General features: G+C 43.1%; 1 protein-coding gene across 1 annotated transcript in view; it reads right to left on the reverse strand.

The window, feature by feature from the left end:
• HEPHL1 (hephaestin like 1) overlaps positions 1 to 13,723 on the reverse strand; it is a 105,967-nt gene that overhangs the window by 86,301 nt on the left and 5,943 nt on the right. Inside the window, exon 2 of the mRNA XM_007449646.1 lies at positions 150 to 394. Coding sequence (XP_007449708.1) covers positions 150 to 394 — 245 coding nt within the window. The remainder of the gene's footprint in view (positions 1 to 149; positions 395 to 13,723) is intronic.

Below are 13,723 nucleotides of genomic sequence, written 5' to 3' on the forward strand. Positions count from 1 at the left end.
GGGGAGGGGGAGGGGGAGGCAGGGAGAAGACAAAAGAATACGTGTAATCTTAGAATGTGCTCTTAGAATCCTGTTCACTGCAACTGACAGTTAGTTGCCTTACTTAAGAAGGAGAGAGAAGACACCAATAATATAGGATTGATATTTACCTTCTGAATCTTTGTTGTAGAAAACGCCGTGTGGATGTAAGGAGTAGGGTCGGGAAGCAAAGTTCTTTAAATGGATGACAATCACATCACCCACTTCAGCTCTCAAGATAGGGCCCAAGAATCCAAGCCAGGGAGGTTTGGGGATCTCCGTGGAATAGGTCTCATCTGTGTAGTGTCTGTAAACAGCCTTTTTGTAAATACCGCCTATCCTATTGGGTCCTCTTTTGAGAAATAAGGTTGCAAGTCTAAAAGTAAGAAGGAAAATATTTTATAATTGAAATTAAAAGAGAAATCCTAATAGCTTACTTTAATAGTCCATAAAGTACTTGTAAGCATGATTTCTCATTTGGTGTTCACCAAAACCCTTCAGCCTCTGTAAAGTTGGTAAGATTATCCTCAATTTATTAGTGAGGAAATGGAGCCTACGAGTTAAGTGACAAGCCAGAAACAAATAGTATTCACAACCAAGCTAAAACAAAACCAAAATATTCTAAAGTCACACTGTCCATTTGCCCCTTTTCATTCAACACACCTATTAGGCACTTACCGCATTCTCAGTAGGAGTCTATGATCTAATAATGAAAAAATTAAGTAACTACTCAGAGCAATATATGACTAAGTAAGTACCAATTGAGTGGTTGATGCAATGGATATTGGCTCAGTTTTTCTAGGAATATATTTGTTCACAGAAGGAAAAGATTGCTGTGCATCAAAGAGGTCATAAAAACCTCATATAAAATGCAGAAATTAAGGAGAAGTAGGATTGGATAACAAAATGGAAAAGTTGAGGACACTAAGCAGGGACAGAGTATGAGCAACAAGGAGGAAGAAGTATGGGTGATGTGGGGGGAAAGCAAGTTATAGGCTGGGGCAGAGTTCTGGAAGGTGAGTAGTGAGAAGTATGGATGCGTGTGAAATCTGGGGAAAGACTGATAATGAACTTTATCATATGGTTATCATAGGTTGAAGAATTTAGAATTTAGAATTGATCTTGGAAGAACTGAGGACTCACTGAGGTTTTCCATAAAATGGGTGACATAATAATCAGTATTTAGGAATGATCCTTATGGCAGTGGTGTGAAAGTTTTAGAGGAGTCAGGCAAAGGTGATAGCAAAGATGGGGGGCAGGGAGGTTGTCAGGAGATTAGGAGGGTGTGATGCAATAGGAAAAAAAGGGATGGATGTGAAAAAAACAGGATTCTAGGACTTAATATGACCAGATGCCCTCCTGGGGTGAGAGGGAGATTTAGTCCCAGGGTTTGGGAGCCTGAGACAATAGCAACACTGGTGATACTATTTTGTGGGTGGTCATACCATCTTCTCCCGGGAGGTGGAACCCCCTTCCCCACTCTCAATCTATGTGATTAGTGCTCCAATCCCAGAAGTATTGGCTTCTGCTTGAGCAATAGCTCCTGGGTGCAGCCATTCCAATGAAGCTGAGTCAACAGACAAGTCCCACTCTGGCACACACTCCTGCACACGTGCATGCATTACTTCTCAGTCATTCAACAAACTGTAAGTATCTCAAGCCCTGTACTCAGTCCTGGGGATACAGAGAAAAAATTCAAAGACTTGAAGGAGCTCTCATTCTAGAAGGAAGAGTTTTTGAAACCAAGAAGGACTCTATGGGGACTTAACAGTGACAGACTCCTGGTGTCCCCCACCTCTTGTTTGTAGAAAAGCTTTAGCCGCCTGGGCCTTCCCCAAGTTCCAAAGAGCAAATTTAATCAGAGAAGTGAGAAAATGTAGAAACAAAGGAAAACAGTCAAGCAAGACAAAAGAATAGTTTAGCCATAAAACAAAGTCAAGGACTTTTAGTTCCTCCCTGGGTGCTATAGAAAATACCCTGAGCCATATCCTTGAGTTGTTTTGCAGATACTAAAACCCCCACCAGGAGGAAGAAGTTAACTACATGCTGACCACCAGCACATCAACCCCAGTCCAGCTGGAACCAGGAGGGTGATGCTGTTGACTCCCGAAACACCACCATTACCTCACCACCAACCAGTCAGAAGGATGTACACAAGCTGATCACACATCCCTCGACCTCACCTTTAAAAACCCTTCCCTGAAAACCACTGGGGAATTTGGGTCTTTTGAGCATGAGCTGCCTGTTCTCTTTGCTTGGCCCCATGTTGAGTGCCTTGTAATAAATGCTGTACTTTCCATCACCACAACCGGTATTAGTAGATTGGCTTTGCTGCGCACTGGGTACGTGGATCCACATTCGGTGCAGTAACATTATGAGAACACAGGCATGTAATCTTGAGTGTAAGACAGATCAGATGAGGTTTCCTAGATGAACTAATGCCTAAATGTGGTCTCAAAGAGCAAAGAAGCGTTATCCAAGCAAAGAAGATGGAAAAGGCTGATAGAGCAAACATTTTACCAACTCTGCACCAACACTACATTCTTTGGTCTAAGAGGACACATTTCCCATTCTCATTCTATATAGGCTTTGGGTGGGGCACCACACCCACCTGCAGCAATGGAGCAAGTGATTCACCCTAAACTATTAACACACTAAGCCCCCTTATACACTGGTTGAGGGAAGGCTTGTGATCCAGGCCTGGACAAATTGGTGTAATTCTTCCCCCAACCAAGCCACCCTGGACCACAGTGATTAGTTCAGGGACAGCTATAGAGTGGTTGATTGCTTCAATCCGAGGGAAACTAGGGACTTGTGATGGATCTCTTTTTTTGTGCACTTGGAACTGGGGATGTGAGTCTAGAGCTTCTGGCAACCATATGGCTAATCCAAGGAGAGAATCTCCCAGAAACTTCTATGAGGGCTAGACTACTTGGATGTAAAAGACCTTAGAAGATCTGCTCTATGACATTGCAACCCAAACAGTTGTGAGGCAACTCCAGACTCCCAGCTTCCCCCAGAGTGCCCTGCACCAATTCTTCCCCTGCCTCACCCCTCCCAGTATAGGGCACACTTTCCCCCTTTGATTCCTCTCCCTCATCTGAGTCAGAACCCTAGGCAGATGTCATGATTCAGGTATCCTTGTCCTGTCCCAGGTCCCAGCCTCAGACATCAGTACACAGAGCTATAAACCCTTAGATAGTTGGGGTTCAGTCTGTAGCTGGACCCAAGCCACATTCGCATTCTGTCCAGAGACAGACCCAGGAACAGTGGTCCTCCTGAGGCAGACATATTTCCTGGACCAGAATATATAAAGTTTATACCCATGTATGACTGTCTCCCCATGATAAGACAAGCACTTGACAACTTACATGACTACTGTGGATAGAGATCAAAAGGAAGACCCTCCCTGCCCCTGCAATAGGGTCTGTCTATCCCATCAGTGCACGTCACACCTTTGAGAACTCTCCCAGAGTTCTCACATGCATCTCCCCTATTTCAGTCCTGTGATGAGCTTGAAAACTGTTCTGCTGACTTTCAACAAGTACAGATTGAGGACTTAAAGCATGTGAGGTGCAGGGCTAGGTGTTGCTTAGATAAAAATATGAACAGGACCCAAGGGACAAAGACAGTATTGGCTGCACAAGAGAGATGAATAAGAATTATAAGAGGAGAACAAAATACCCTGAGAATTTAGGAGAGAGGGAGAGACGATGGGCTCTCCAAGTGGAAGGGATGGCTTGAGCAAGGGGGTAGGAGAGCGGGAGAAGAATTAGAGGTCAGTACTCAATGGGAGTGAAATTGTAGTGAACTGTGTGAATGCTAGATTAAGGCATTAGTATATATTATATCTACAATTAATAGCCCCTGAAGATTCTTGAGCAGGAAATTTGACCATATACTTGTTTTGGGAGGACAATTTTTGTAGAACTCCATATCTGACTTCTCTTCATTGTACCCACCTATCTGATTTTGCCCACCTGCTTCTGCTCACTTGATCAAACTCCTTCCTGAGCTTCCACCTCTGAATACCAAGCCTACATAGCTGACCAAGGCTCTTTTTACCTTCATGGTTGATTTGGGGGATTTTCTTCATTGGTGTCTGACCTGAGCTGACCTGACCTCAACTTAGCTGAGCCGCCCTTTCCCCATGGCCCAGATATGGCATCTGCTTGCCCTGTCTGATCTGGTTCTTTCTCTGGCCAACTTGGGAAGTTCCACTGTCTCTCTTTACTTCAACATCATGTTTTCCCAACTTTCCTCTCCTCCTCTTTCCTCTTTCTGGGTCCTATCTCAGGAGAGAATTCCCTTTTTTTTTTTGGCTGCACGCTCTTCGGCTTGCAGTTCCCTGAACAGGGATTGAACCTGGGCCATGGCAGTGGGAGTGCTGAGTCCTAATCACTGGACTGCCAGGGAATGCCCTAGAATTCCTTTGTTGATGGAGCCATACCAGGTCTGATAGTCTCTGTATCAGCAGTGGATTTCTGTTAGCCTCATTAAGCACGACAGCAAAATAACAGGTATTTTCAGGGCTTCATGTTCATCTCCTTGAAGACATTATCAAATGATCGTATACCAGTGACTCAGATACAAGCTCCCAAGCAGTTCCTGCAACAAATCTCCCAGCAGTCTCTAGTATGAATGGTAGTTTTGCCCACACTGCAGACTTTTCAGGATGATGGAGACAGAGATCAACGTGCTCCTCTCCCCTGCACGCAGCCTTTCCTCCAAATAATGGTTGAACAAATCTTTTTGCAGAGATCAGTTGAAGGAGTCCCAAATTATTTATCTGCCCAGAACACCAGATTACTAGCCTGCCCAGGCACGCTCATGTGCCGACCCCACCCTGCCCTTTGTGTGGAGTCAGTATGGGGGGAGGTTCCTGGGACAAAGGAGGAAGCCATGGTTCAGGCCCCCCGCAGAGAAGCCAGGGATGGGCCTGACCACAGAAAGGCCAGTGCTCCAGGAATCACAGGGCCAGTCCTCCCAGAGGCAGCAAAGCTCTCTTTCCCCCAGATGCCAGGCTCACCTTCCAATCCAGATAATGGAACAGAGAACACTGGAATCCTGACAAAAGGGTCAGAGAATTATAACAATGATCTTGGTAGCAAAAGCCTGGAAAGACAAATTTCTTCAGCTGGTGACTGGGAAAATAAATTATGGCACAGTCATACCATTTAGCCATACAAAAGAATTAGGTGTTTCTACAGGTAGCAAGATGGCATGATCACCAAGATGCTAAATGGTAAGAGCAAATTGCAGAACAGCATGTAAAGTATGATCCCATTTGTGTGTACGTGTTTTTTAACAATGTACATATACATGCAAAGAAAACATTTGGAAATACGTCCAGGGGAACCATAAAGTGTAGCTTCTGGGACATGGGACTGAGGCCAGAGACAGGAGCAAGATGGGACTAAATGTTTACTATTACTCACCCTCTACCGTACTGTGAGAATGTTTTACTCTGTACCATTGTACTTACTTTCATAATAAAAACAAGCTCACATTTTATTTAGACAAGAGGGCCCAGGCTGTTTGGCTACTGAAGGGTCAAACTTCTCTTGTGTGCCTTCTACCTCTGAAAATACAGCTGCCACCACAAAGTGTGCTGTGAGGGTGAAAGCTCCTTACCCACAGGGGGGAGTGGCATCCTGACCAGGGAGCACAGCACCTGCTCAGCCTCTGGTTTGACAAATCCAAGTCCACTATCTAAGCATCAGGACCGAGGTCTTGGGGACACTTGGGTCTGTGCACACGAGGTCTTCTGCCTCTGTGTATCCACTGAGCCTACATGTGTCTGCCCAGGAGCAGGAGTTCACTTCTGCTCTACAAGGCAGGAGCCTACATTTCCGTGTGCAAGGGAATGGGAAAAAAAGTCTGGATGCCTGACAATGGGGCTTTATGATAGAGGCTCTTGTGTTTCCCAGCCTCACTTGCAGCTTGGATGGTCATGTGACATAGTTCTAGCCAATGAGATGTAAGCATATATCACTCCCTGGTACTTCTCTGGACTCAGCTAGTAGAGACCCTTTCTGTCCTTCGCTCTTCCCATTATCCATGCCCAAAATGAAGACATGACCACTGGAGCTTTAGCAGCCATCTTGAGAGAATGAGGAGAAGGTCACACCCTAGGGATGGTCAAGTGGAAAGCCAAAAGAACCTGGGACCCTGAAGTTGCCAACCTCTGGACTTCTTTTGAGTAAGTCAATAAATAGACTTAAGCCAGTGTTTTGGGGCTTAAGAAAGCAGTGTTTTTCTGTTAAGTAGCAGCTAAAGACTAGTCCTAATTGAACAGGATGTTCAGAATAAGGAAGAAGAGCAGAGGGAAAACTGAGTCATCCTCAGGCTGGCTAATTAGTCCCAGAGTAGGCAGAGTTGCCTGGCTTTATACTGGTCACCCAGTAAGTCAGTGACAGAGCAACGATTAGATTTAGAATCTCTGGTGTCCTCTCTAGGTTCAGCCTGATGGGTAAAAAGCTATAATGAGATTATTCATAGGAGCTTGTCATTCCAACAGGCTCTGTGGGAGAGATGGACATCTGAGCCTCCTCACTTCTCTACTTCAGGTTCCCAGCATGTGTGTCCATGCACGCACACAAATATACCTACATGGAAATGTGTGCTGAGCAAGAGTTCCTTACCATGAGTTGTCTGGCAAAGCCACCTTAACAACATGTGAGCATATCGGAGGGAGGGGAAGTGTTCACTGCCTTCCTACAACACATTGCATATACTGAATATTTTAGCACTGAGTTATATATATCGACTTGTTTTGTGCATTCATGGATGTGTGTCATTCTTATCACCTAAACAGCCAATGGTCACTCCAAGAGAGAATTAGGTTTTCTAATGTAGTTGTTCCTAAATGTCCACCCATGTACCAACAATATCAGAATTATCTGAAACATTTGCCAAAATTGTCATGCCCCATTTCAGGGCAGTTGAATCAGACTTTCTGCTGGCAGGACCTGTGATATATTTATTTTTCCTCACCAAAAAGTTCCTACAACAGGGCATTCCAGTGCTTGCCCATTCTGATTTTTCTTTCCTCCCAGGAAAAGGGGAGATTAAAGAGCTTTCACAGCTAGGTGGGGCTATGGGATTTTGGCAAACGGGCTATGAGTGGAAGTAATATATGTCACTCCTGAACCAGGGCATTTAACTGCCATTGCAAGTCTCCTCATTTCCTCTGCTGTAGGGGAAGCCTTCAATGAAGACAGTAAGATCTCAAGATCCAAGCAGCCTGGCTGCTAGTTTGTTTGGGGAGGACAGCTGTCCTGGAGTTATTGGTCCTCTGTAAACCAGAGTGGATGAGAAAAACACCTCTGTGATATCAAGCTCCTGAGATTTGGGGCTTGTTTGTTTCTGTAACACAACCTGACCTATTCTGACTAATACAATTCCAATGTGCATGCAAGTTTGGAAACCACATTTCTGTAGTACTTACACAGTAATAGTGGGGGACTCTAACACCTCACTTACACCGATGGACAGATCATCCAAACTGAAAATTAATAAGGAAACACAAGGGTTAAATGACACAATAGACCTGATAGATTTAATTGATATTTATAGGACATTCCATCGAAAAACAGAACATTACACTTTCTTCTCAAGTGTGCACAGAATATTCTCCAGGATACATCACATCTTGGGTCCCAAATCAAGCCTCAGTAAATTTAAGAAAATTGAAATCATATCAAGCATCTTTTCTGACCACAACACTATGAGATTAGAAATCAATTACAGGGAAAAACCTTTAAAAACACAAACACATGGAGGCTAAACAATACATTACTAAATAACCAAGAGATCACTGAAGAAATAAAATAGGAAATCAAAAATACCTAGAGGCAAATGACAATGAAAACACGACGATCCAAAACCTATGGGATGCAGCAAAAGCAGTTCTAAGAGGGAAGTTTATAGCTATACAAGCCTACCTCAAGAAACAAGAAAAATCTCAAATAAACAATCTAACCTTACACCAAAAGGAACTAGAGAAAGAAGAAAAAACAAAACCCAAAGTTAGCAGAAGGAAAGAAATCATAAAGATCAGAGCAGAAATAAATGAAATAGAAACAAAGAAAACAATATCAAAGATCAATAAAACTAAAAGCTGGTTCTTTGAGAAGATAAACAAAATTGATAAACCATTAGCCAGACTCATCAAGAAAGAGAGGGAGAGGATTCAAATCAATAAAATCAGAAATGAAAAAGGAGAAGTTATCACAGACACCACAGAAATACAAGGCATCCTAAGAGACTACTACACGCAACTCTATGCCAATAAAATGGACAACCTGGAAGACATGGACAAATTCTTAGAAAGGTATAACCTCCCAAGACTGAACCAGGAAGAAGTAGATAATATGAACAGACCAATCACAAGTAATGAAATTGAAACTGTGATTAAAAACCTTCCAACAAAAAAAAAAGTCCAGGACCAGATGGCTTCACAGGTGAATTCTGTCAAACATTTAGAGAAGAGCTAACACCCAACATTCTCAAACTCTTCCAGAAACTTGCAGAGGAAGGAACACTCCAAAATTCATTCTATGAGGCCACCATCACCCTGATACCAAAACCAGACAAAGATACTACAAAAAAAGAAAATTAGAGACCAGTATCACTGATGAATATAGTTGCAAAAAATCCTCAACAAAATACTAGCAAACAGAATCCAACAACACATTAAAAGGATCATACACCTTGACCAAGTGGGATTTATCCCAGGGATACAAGGATTCTTCAATATATGCAAATCAATCAATGTGATACACCATATTAACAAATTGAAGGATAAACACCATATGATCATCTCGATAGATGCAGAAAAAGCTTTTGACAAAATTCAACACCCATTTATGATAAAAACTCTCCAGAAAGTGGGCATAGAGGGAACCTACCTCAACATAATAAAAGCCATAAACGACAAACCCACAGCAAACATCATTCTCAATGGTGAAAAACTGAAAGCATTTCCTCTAAGAGCAGGGACAGGACAAGGATGTCCACTCTCACCACTATTATCCAACATAGTTGTGGAAGTCTTAGCCACGGCAATCAGAGAAGAAAAAGGAATAAATGAATCCAAACTGGAAAAGAAGAAGTAAAACGGTCACTGTTTGCAGATGACATGATACTATACATAGAGAATCCTAAAGATGCCACCAGAAAACTGCTGGAACTAATCAATGAATTTGGTAAAGTTGCAGGATAGAAAGTTAATGCACAGAAATCTCTTGCATTCCTATGCACTAATGATGAAAAATCTGAAAGAGAAATTAAGGAAACACTCCCATTTACCATTGCAACAAAAAGAATAAAATACCTAGGAATAAACCTACCTAGGGAGACAAAAGACCTGTATGCAGAAAACTATAAGACACCGATGAAAGAAATTAAAGAGGATACCAACAGATGGAGAGATATACCATGTTCTTTGATTGGAAGAATCAATAATGTGAAAATGACTATACTACCCAAAGCAGTCTACAGATTCAATGCAATCCCTATCAAATTACCAATGGCATTTTCTATGGAACTAGAACAAAAAAATCTTAAAATTTGTATGGAGACACAAAAGACCCCGAATACCAAAAGCAGTCTTGAGGGAAAAAAATAGAGGTGGAGGAATCAGACTCCCTGACTTCAGACTATACTACAAAGCTACAGTAATCAAGACAATATGGTACTGGCACAAAAACAGAAACATAGATCAATGGAACAAGATAGAAAGCCCAGAGATAAACCCATGCACCTATGGTCAACTAACCTATGACAAAGGAGTCAAGGATGTACAATGGAGAAAAGACAGTCTGTTCAATAAGTGGTGCTGGGAAAACTGGACAGCTACCTGTAAAGAATGAAATTAGAACACTCCCTAACACCACACACAAAAATAAACTCAAAATGCATTAGAGACCTATGTAAAACCAGACGCTATAAAACTCTTAGAGGACATAAATCACAGCAAGATCTTTTTTGATCCACCTCCTAGAGAAATGGAAATAAAAATAAAAATAAACAAATGGGACCTAATGAAACTTCAAAGCTTTTGCACAGCAAAGGAAACCATAAACAAGATGAAAAGACAACCCTCAGAATCGGAGAAAATATTTGCAAACGAATCAACGGACAAAGGATTAATCTCCAAAATATATAAACAGCTCATGCAGCTCAATATTAAAGAAACAAACAACCCAATCCAAAATGGGCAGAAGACCTAAATAGACATTTCTCCAAAGAAGACATACAGATGGCCAAGAAGCACACGAAAAGCTGCTCAACATCACTAATCATTAGATAAATGCAAATCAAAACTACAATGAGGTATCACCTCACACCAGTTACAGTGGGCATCATCAGAAAATCTACAAACAACACATGCTGGAGAGGGTGTGGAGAAAAGGGGACCCTCTTGCACGGTTGGTGGGAATGTAAATTGATACAGCCACTATGGAGAACAGTATGGAGGTTCCTTAAAAAACTAAAAATAGAATTACCATATGACCCAGCAATCCCACTACTGGGCATATACCCAGAAAAAACCATAATTCAAAAAGACACATGCATGCCAATTTTTATTGCAAGACTATTTACAATAACCAGGTCATGGAAGCAAGCTAAATGCCCTTTGACAGATGAATGGATAAAGAAGATGTGGTACATATATACAATGGAATATTACTCGGCCGTAAAAAGGAATGAAACTGGGTCATTTGTAGAGACGTGGATGGACCTAGAGACTGTCATACAGAGTGAAGTAAGTCAGAAACAGAAAAACAAATAATGTATATTAATGCAAATATGTGGAACCTAGAAAAATGGTACAGACGAACCAGTTTTCAGGGAAGAAATAGATACACAGATGTAGAGAACAAAGGTATGGATACCAAGGGGGGTAAGCGGCATAGGGTGGGGGTGGGGGTGTGAAAAAAAAATGTAGGGGAGGGGTGGAAGTAAGAGAAAGTCATTTCAGTGTCTATGAAGCAAACCACCCCTAACAATACATAAAACATATGTAACAATAGGACAGAATCTCCAGCTCTTATGAGTCTTAGAAGATGCAAATCTTGCCCAAGGAACAAAGCAGGTGGGAGACTTCAAGGGGCCATCCACAGGAAGCAGCCTCTGGTTTAGCTTGAGTGCACTCATTAGAATGCCCAAGTTGTTGGGTTGTATATTGTATTTTTAGTGTAGCTGCAGGGTGACCCCACTCTGAGTGACTGAGTAATCACCACGCCTCAGATTCATCCTCAACCTCCATTCCAACATTTTGACTCAAGCTGAGGACGTGTCTATTTCCTGCTGTGAAGGAATCCAGTGGGGTTGGGAAGTGTCCCATTAGCTACTGCTTTAAAGACAAAACGTTTACATTGCCAAGGCCAGTGGCAATACCGTGAAGGGAGACACCTTCCATAGGCAGGTGAGATCAACCATTGTCAGAACAAACCTGCCTGTGGAAATCCTCTAACCATTGAAGAGGTGGGATGCCAGTTTAGATTCTGAGGGGTTTGTAGCTCACTGGGGCTGTGCAGCTCACCAGCATCTCCGTCCCCCACAACCTGGATCTTTTAGTGGGTTTTTTTTCCCTTCCATTCAACCATTGAGCAGTTGTTGAACCTCTACTGTATACGGGACATTAAATTAGAAACTGGAGTCAAAATGTATAATTCTCAGTCCTTGTATTCAAGAGATTTCCCACCTGGTTGGGAAGACAAAACATAGGCATTGGTGAATAAATAGCAACACCGAGTTTTCTATATTAAGGGACAACTAACCGTATAGAGCCCAAATGTCTGAGTGTGTGTTGGGGGGATGCAGGATGAAGACGAGTTGCAAAGTAACATCAGCAGAGGGTGTGGTCAGAGCAAACATGTGAGATCATGTAGTCACAATAAGGACAAATGGTGCTGTCTGAGCTTGAGATGGGCTGAGGTTCACCGATGAGAAAACAGGACTAGACTGGGACAAGTGCCACGTGGCAAATGGAAGGGTGAAGATGGCAGTTTCGAGTAGCAGCTCAGGCACAGCCACCAGATTAATAGTTTTCGAAGCTATCCCATCCAGTGATGCGCTCCTCTACACCTTGCTCACCCTGGTTTCCCCCTGGCATCCCCTAAGTCTTGAGTTCCCCCTTCTCCCACTTCATTTCCACAGAAGCCCCCCAGGCGCCAAATACACGCAGTAAAGGGAAAAGAGAATGAGCTTGAGTTCCAATGCCTGCCTTGACATTGTGAGGTCTTGAGGAAGTGACTTAACTTCTCTGAACCCCAGTTTCCTCGGCTGTAAACCGCTGACCATGGCAGAGCCACTGTGAGGGTTAAATGAGATGTGGAACCCCATGCACAGTGTCTGGGAGAGTTAGCGCTCAATCAGTGGGAGTCAGGGGAGTTATGATCGTTTCTGGCAGAACTCTAACTAGAAAAGAAGAAAATGTGACCATCTGAGGTCTCTTTCCCATGGATATCCTGCTCTCCAGAGAACCCCTCAAGACAGGAGGGCTACCATGAAGACAAACATTTCCTGAGCGCTAACCCAGTGCCGGGCACCACATCTGAGCATTTACATATCTCCTGATACCCACCCTGCGGTGGGCTGATGTTGGCTTCCAAAGATAAATCGACATCCTAATCCCATTATTTGGAGAAAGAGTCCTTGCCGATGTAATTAAGTTAAGGATTTTGAGATGAGGAGATGATCCTGGATAATCCAGGTGAGTCCTAAATGCCAGCAAAAGTGTTCTCATAAGGAGGAGATAAGACACACACAGAGGAGAAGGTGATATGAAGACGGAGGCAGAGATTGGAGTGATGCCACCACAAGCCAAGAATTGCCAGCAGTCCCCAGAAGCCGAAAGAGACAATGAGTGGATTCTCCCTTAGAGCCTCCAGAGGGGGTGTGGCCCTGCCAACACCTTCATTTCAGACTTCTGATCTCCAGGACTGGGTGAGAATAAATTTCTCTTCTTTTAAGCCACCTAGTTTGTGATAATCTGTTCCATCAGCCACAGCGGATGAATACACCTTCCCCCCCATGCAAGGACTGTCATTATCCCCATCTCACTAATGAGAAAATTGAGGCCAAAAAAAAAAAAAGAAGACTCAACTACTTGCCTAGTAAATGGAGCAAGAATTCTAAGCTTCTCAGTTGATGCCAGAGCCCCACACTCGCCAGGAAGCAAGGCTGTCTTGGCATCTTGTTAGACCACTTGGACTACACTTGGCTTAGGAAAACTTCCCTGGGCCTCCTGGTCCCCCTGGTCCCCCTGACCAGGGCAGGAGATCTGTCACCCCTATACATGTCAGGGAAAGCTTTAATGACAATTCCTGGAATATAGTAAGGACTCAAGGACAGCTATTGTATTGTCTTTGAGTTCTCTCAAACCCCACAGACCTTGGTGTCCCACTATCCAGAGGTGAGAAAGGGAAGAGGGGGACTAAGATGGTGTTCATGAAGGATAGGGAAAAGGGAGAATTAGGGAGGGGAAGGTAGCAGGGACTGCCAGCTGCCTTATATTCTCGCTCTCTTTCTTAGTAACAGAATCAAACCCTGCTTTTATTCAGGCCAAAAAAAGCACAAAACTAAAAGACTATATTTCTACACACTCTTTGTGTCTTTGAGTATCCAATGAGATGTAAGTAGAATTGTTTGGGTGGGGTTTTCATGAGAGCCCTTTAAAGGGCTTATGCAGCAG

Source organism: Lipotes vexillifer, unplaced genomic scaffold, assembly GCF_000442215.2.
Source record: "Lipotes vexillifer unplaced genomic scaffold, Lipotes_vexillifer_v1.1 scaffold536, whole genome shotgun sequence".
In the NCBI taxonomy this organism is placed as follows: Eukaryota; Metazoa; Chordata; class Mammalia; order Artiodactyla; family Lipotidae; genus Lipotes; species Lipotes vexillifer.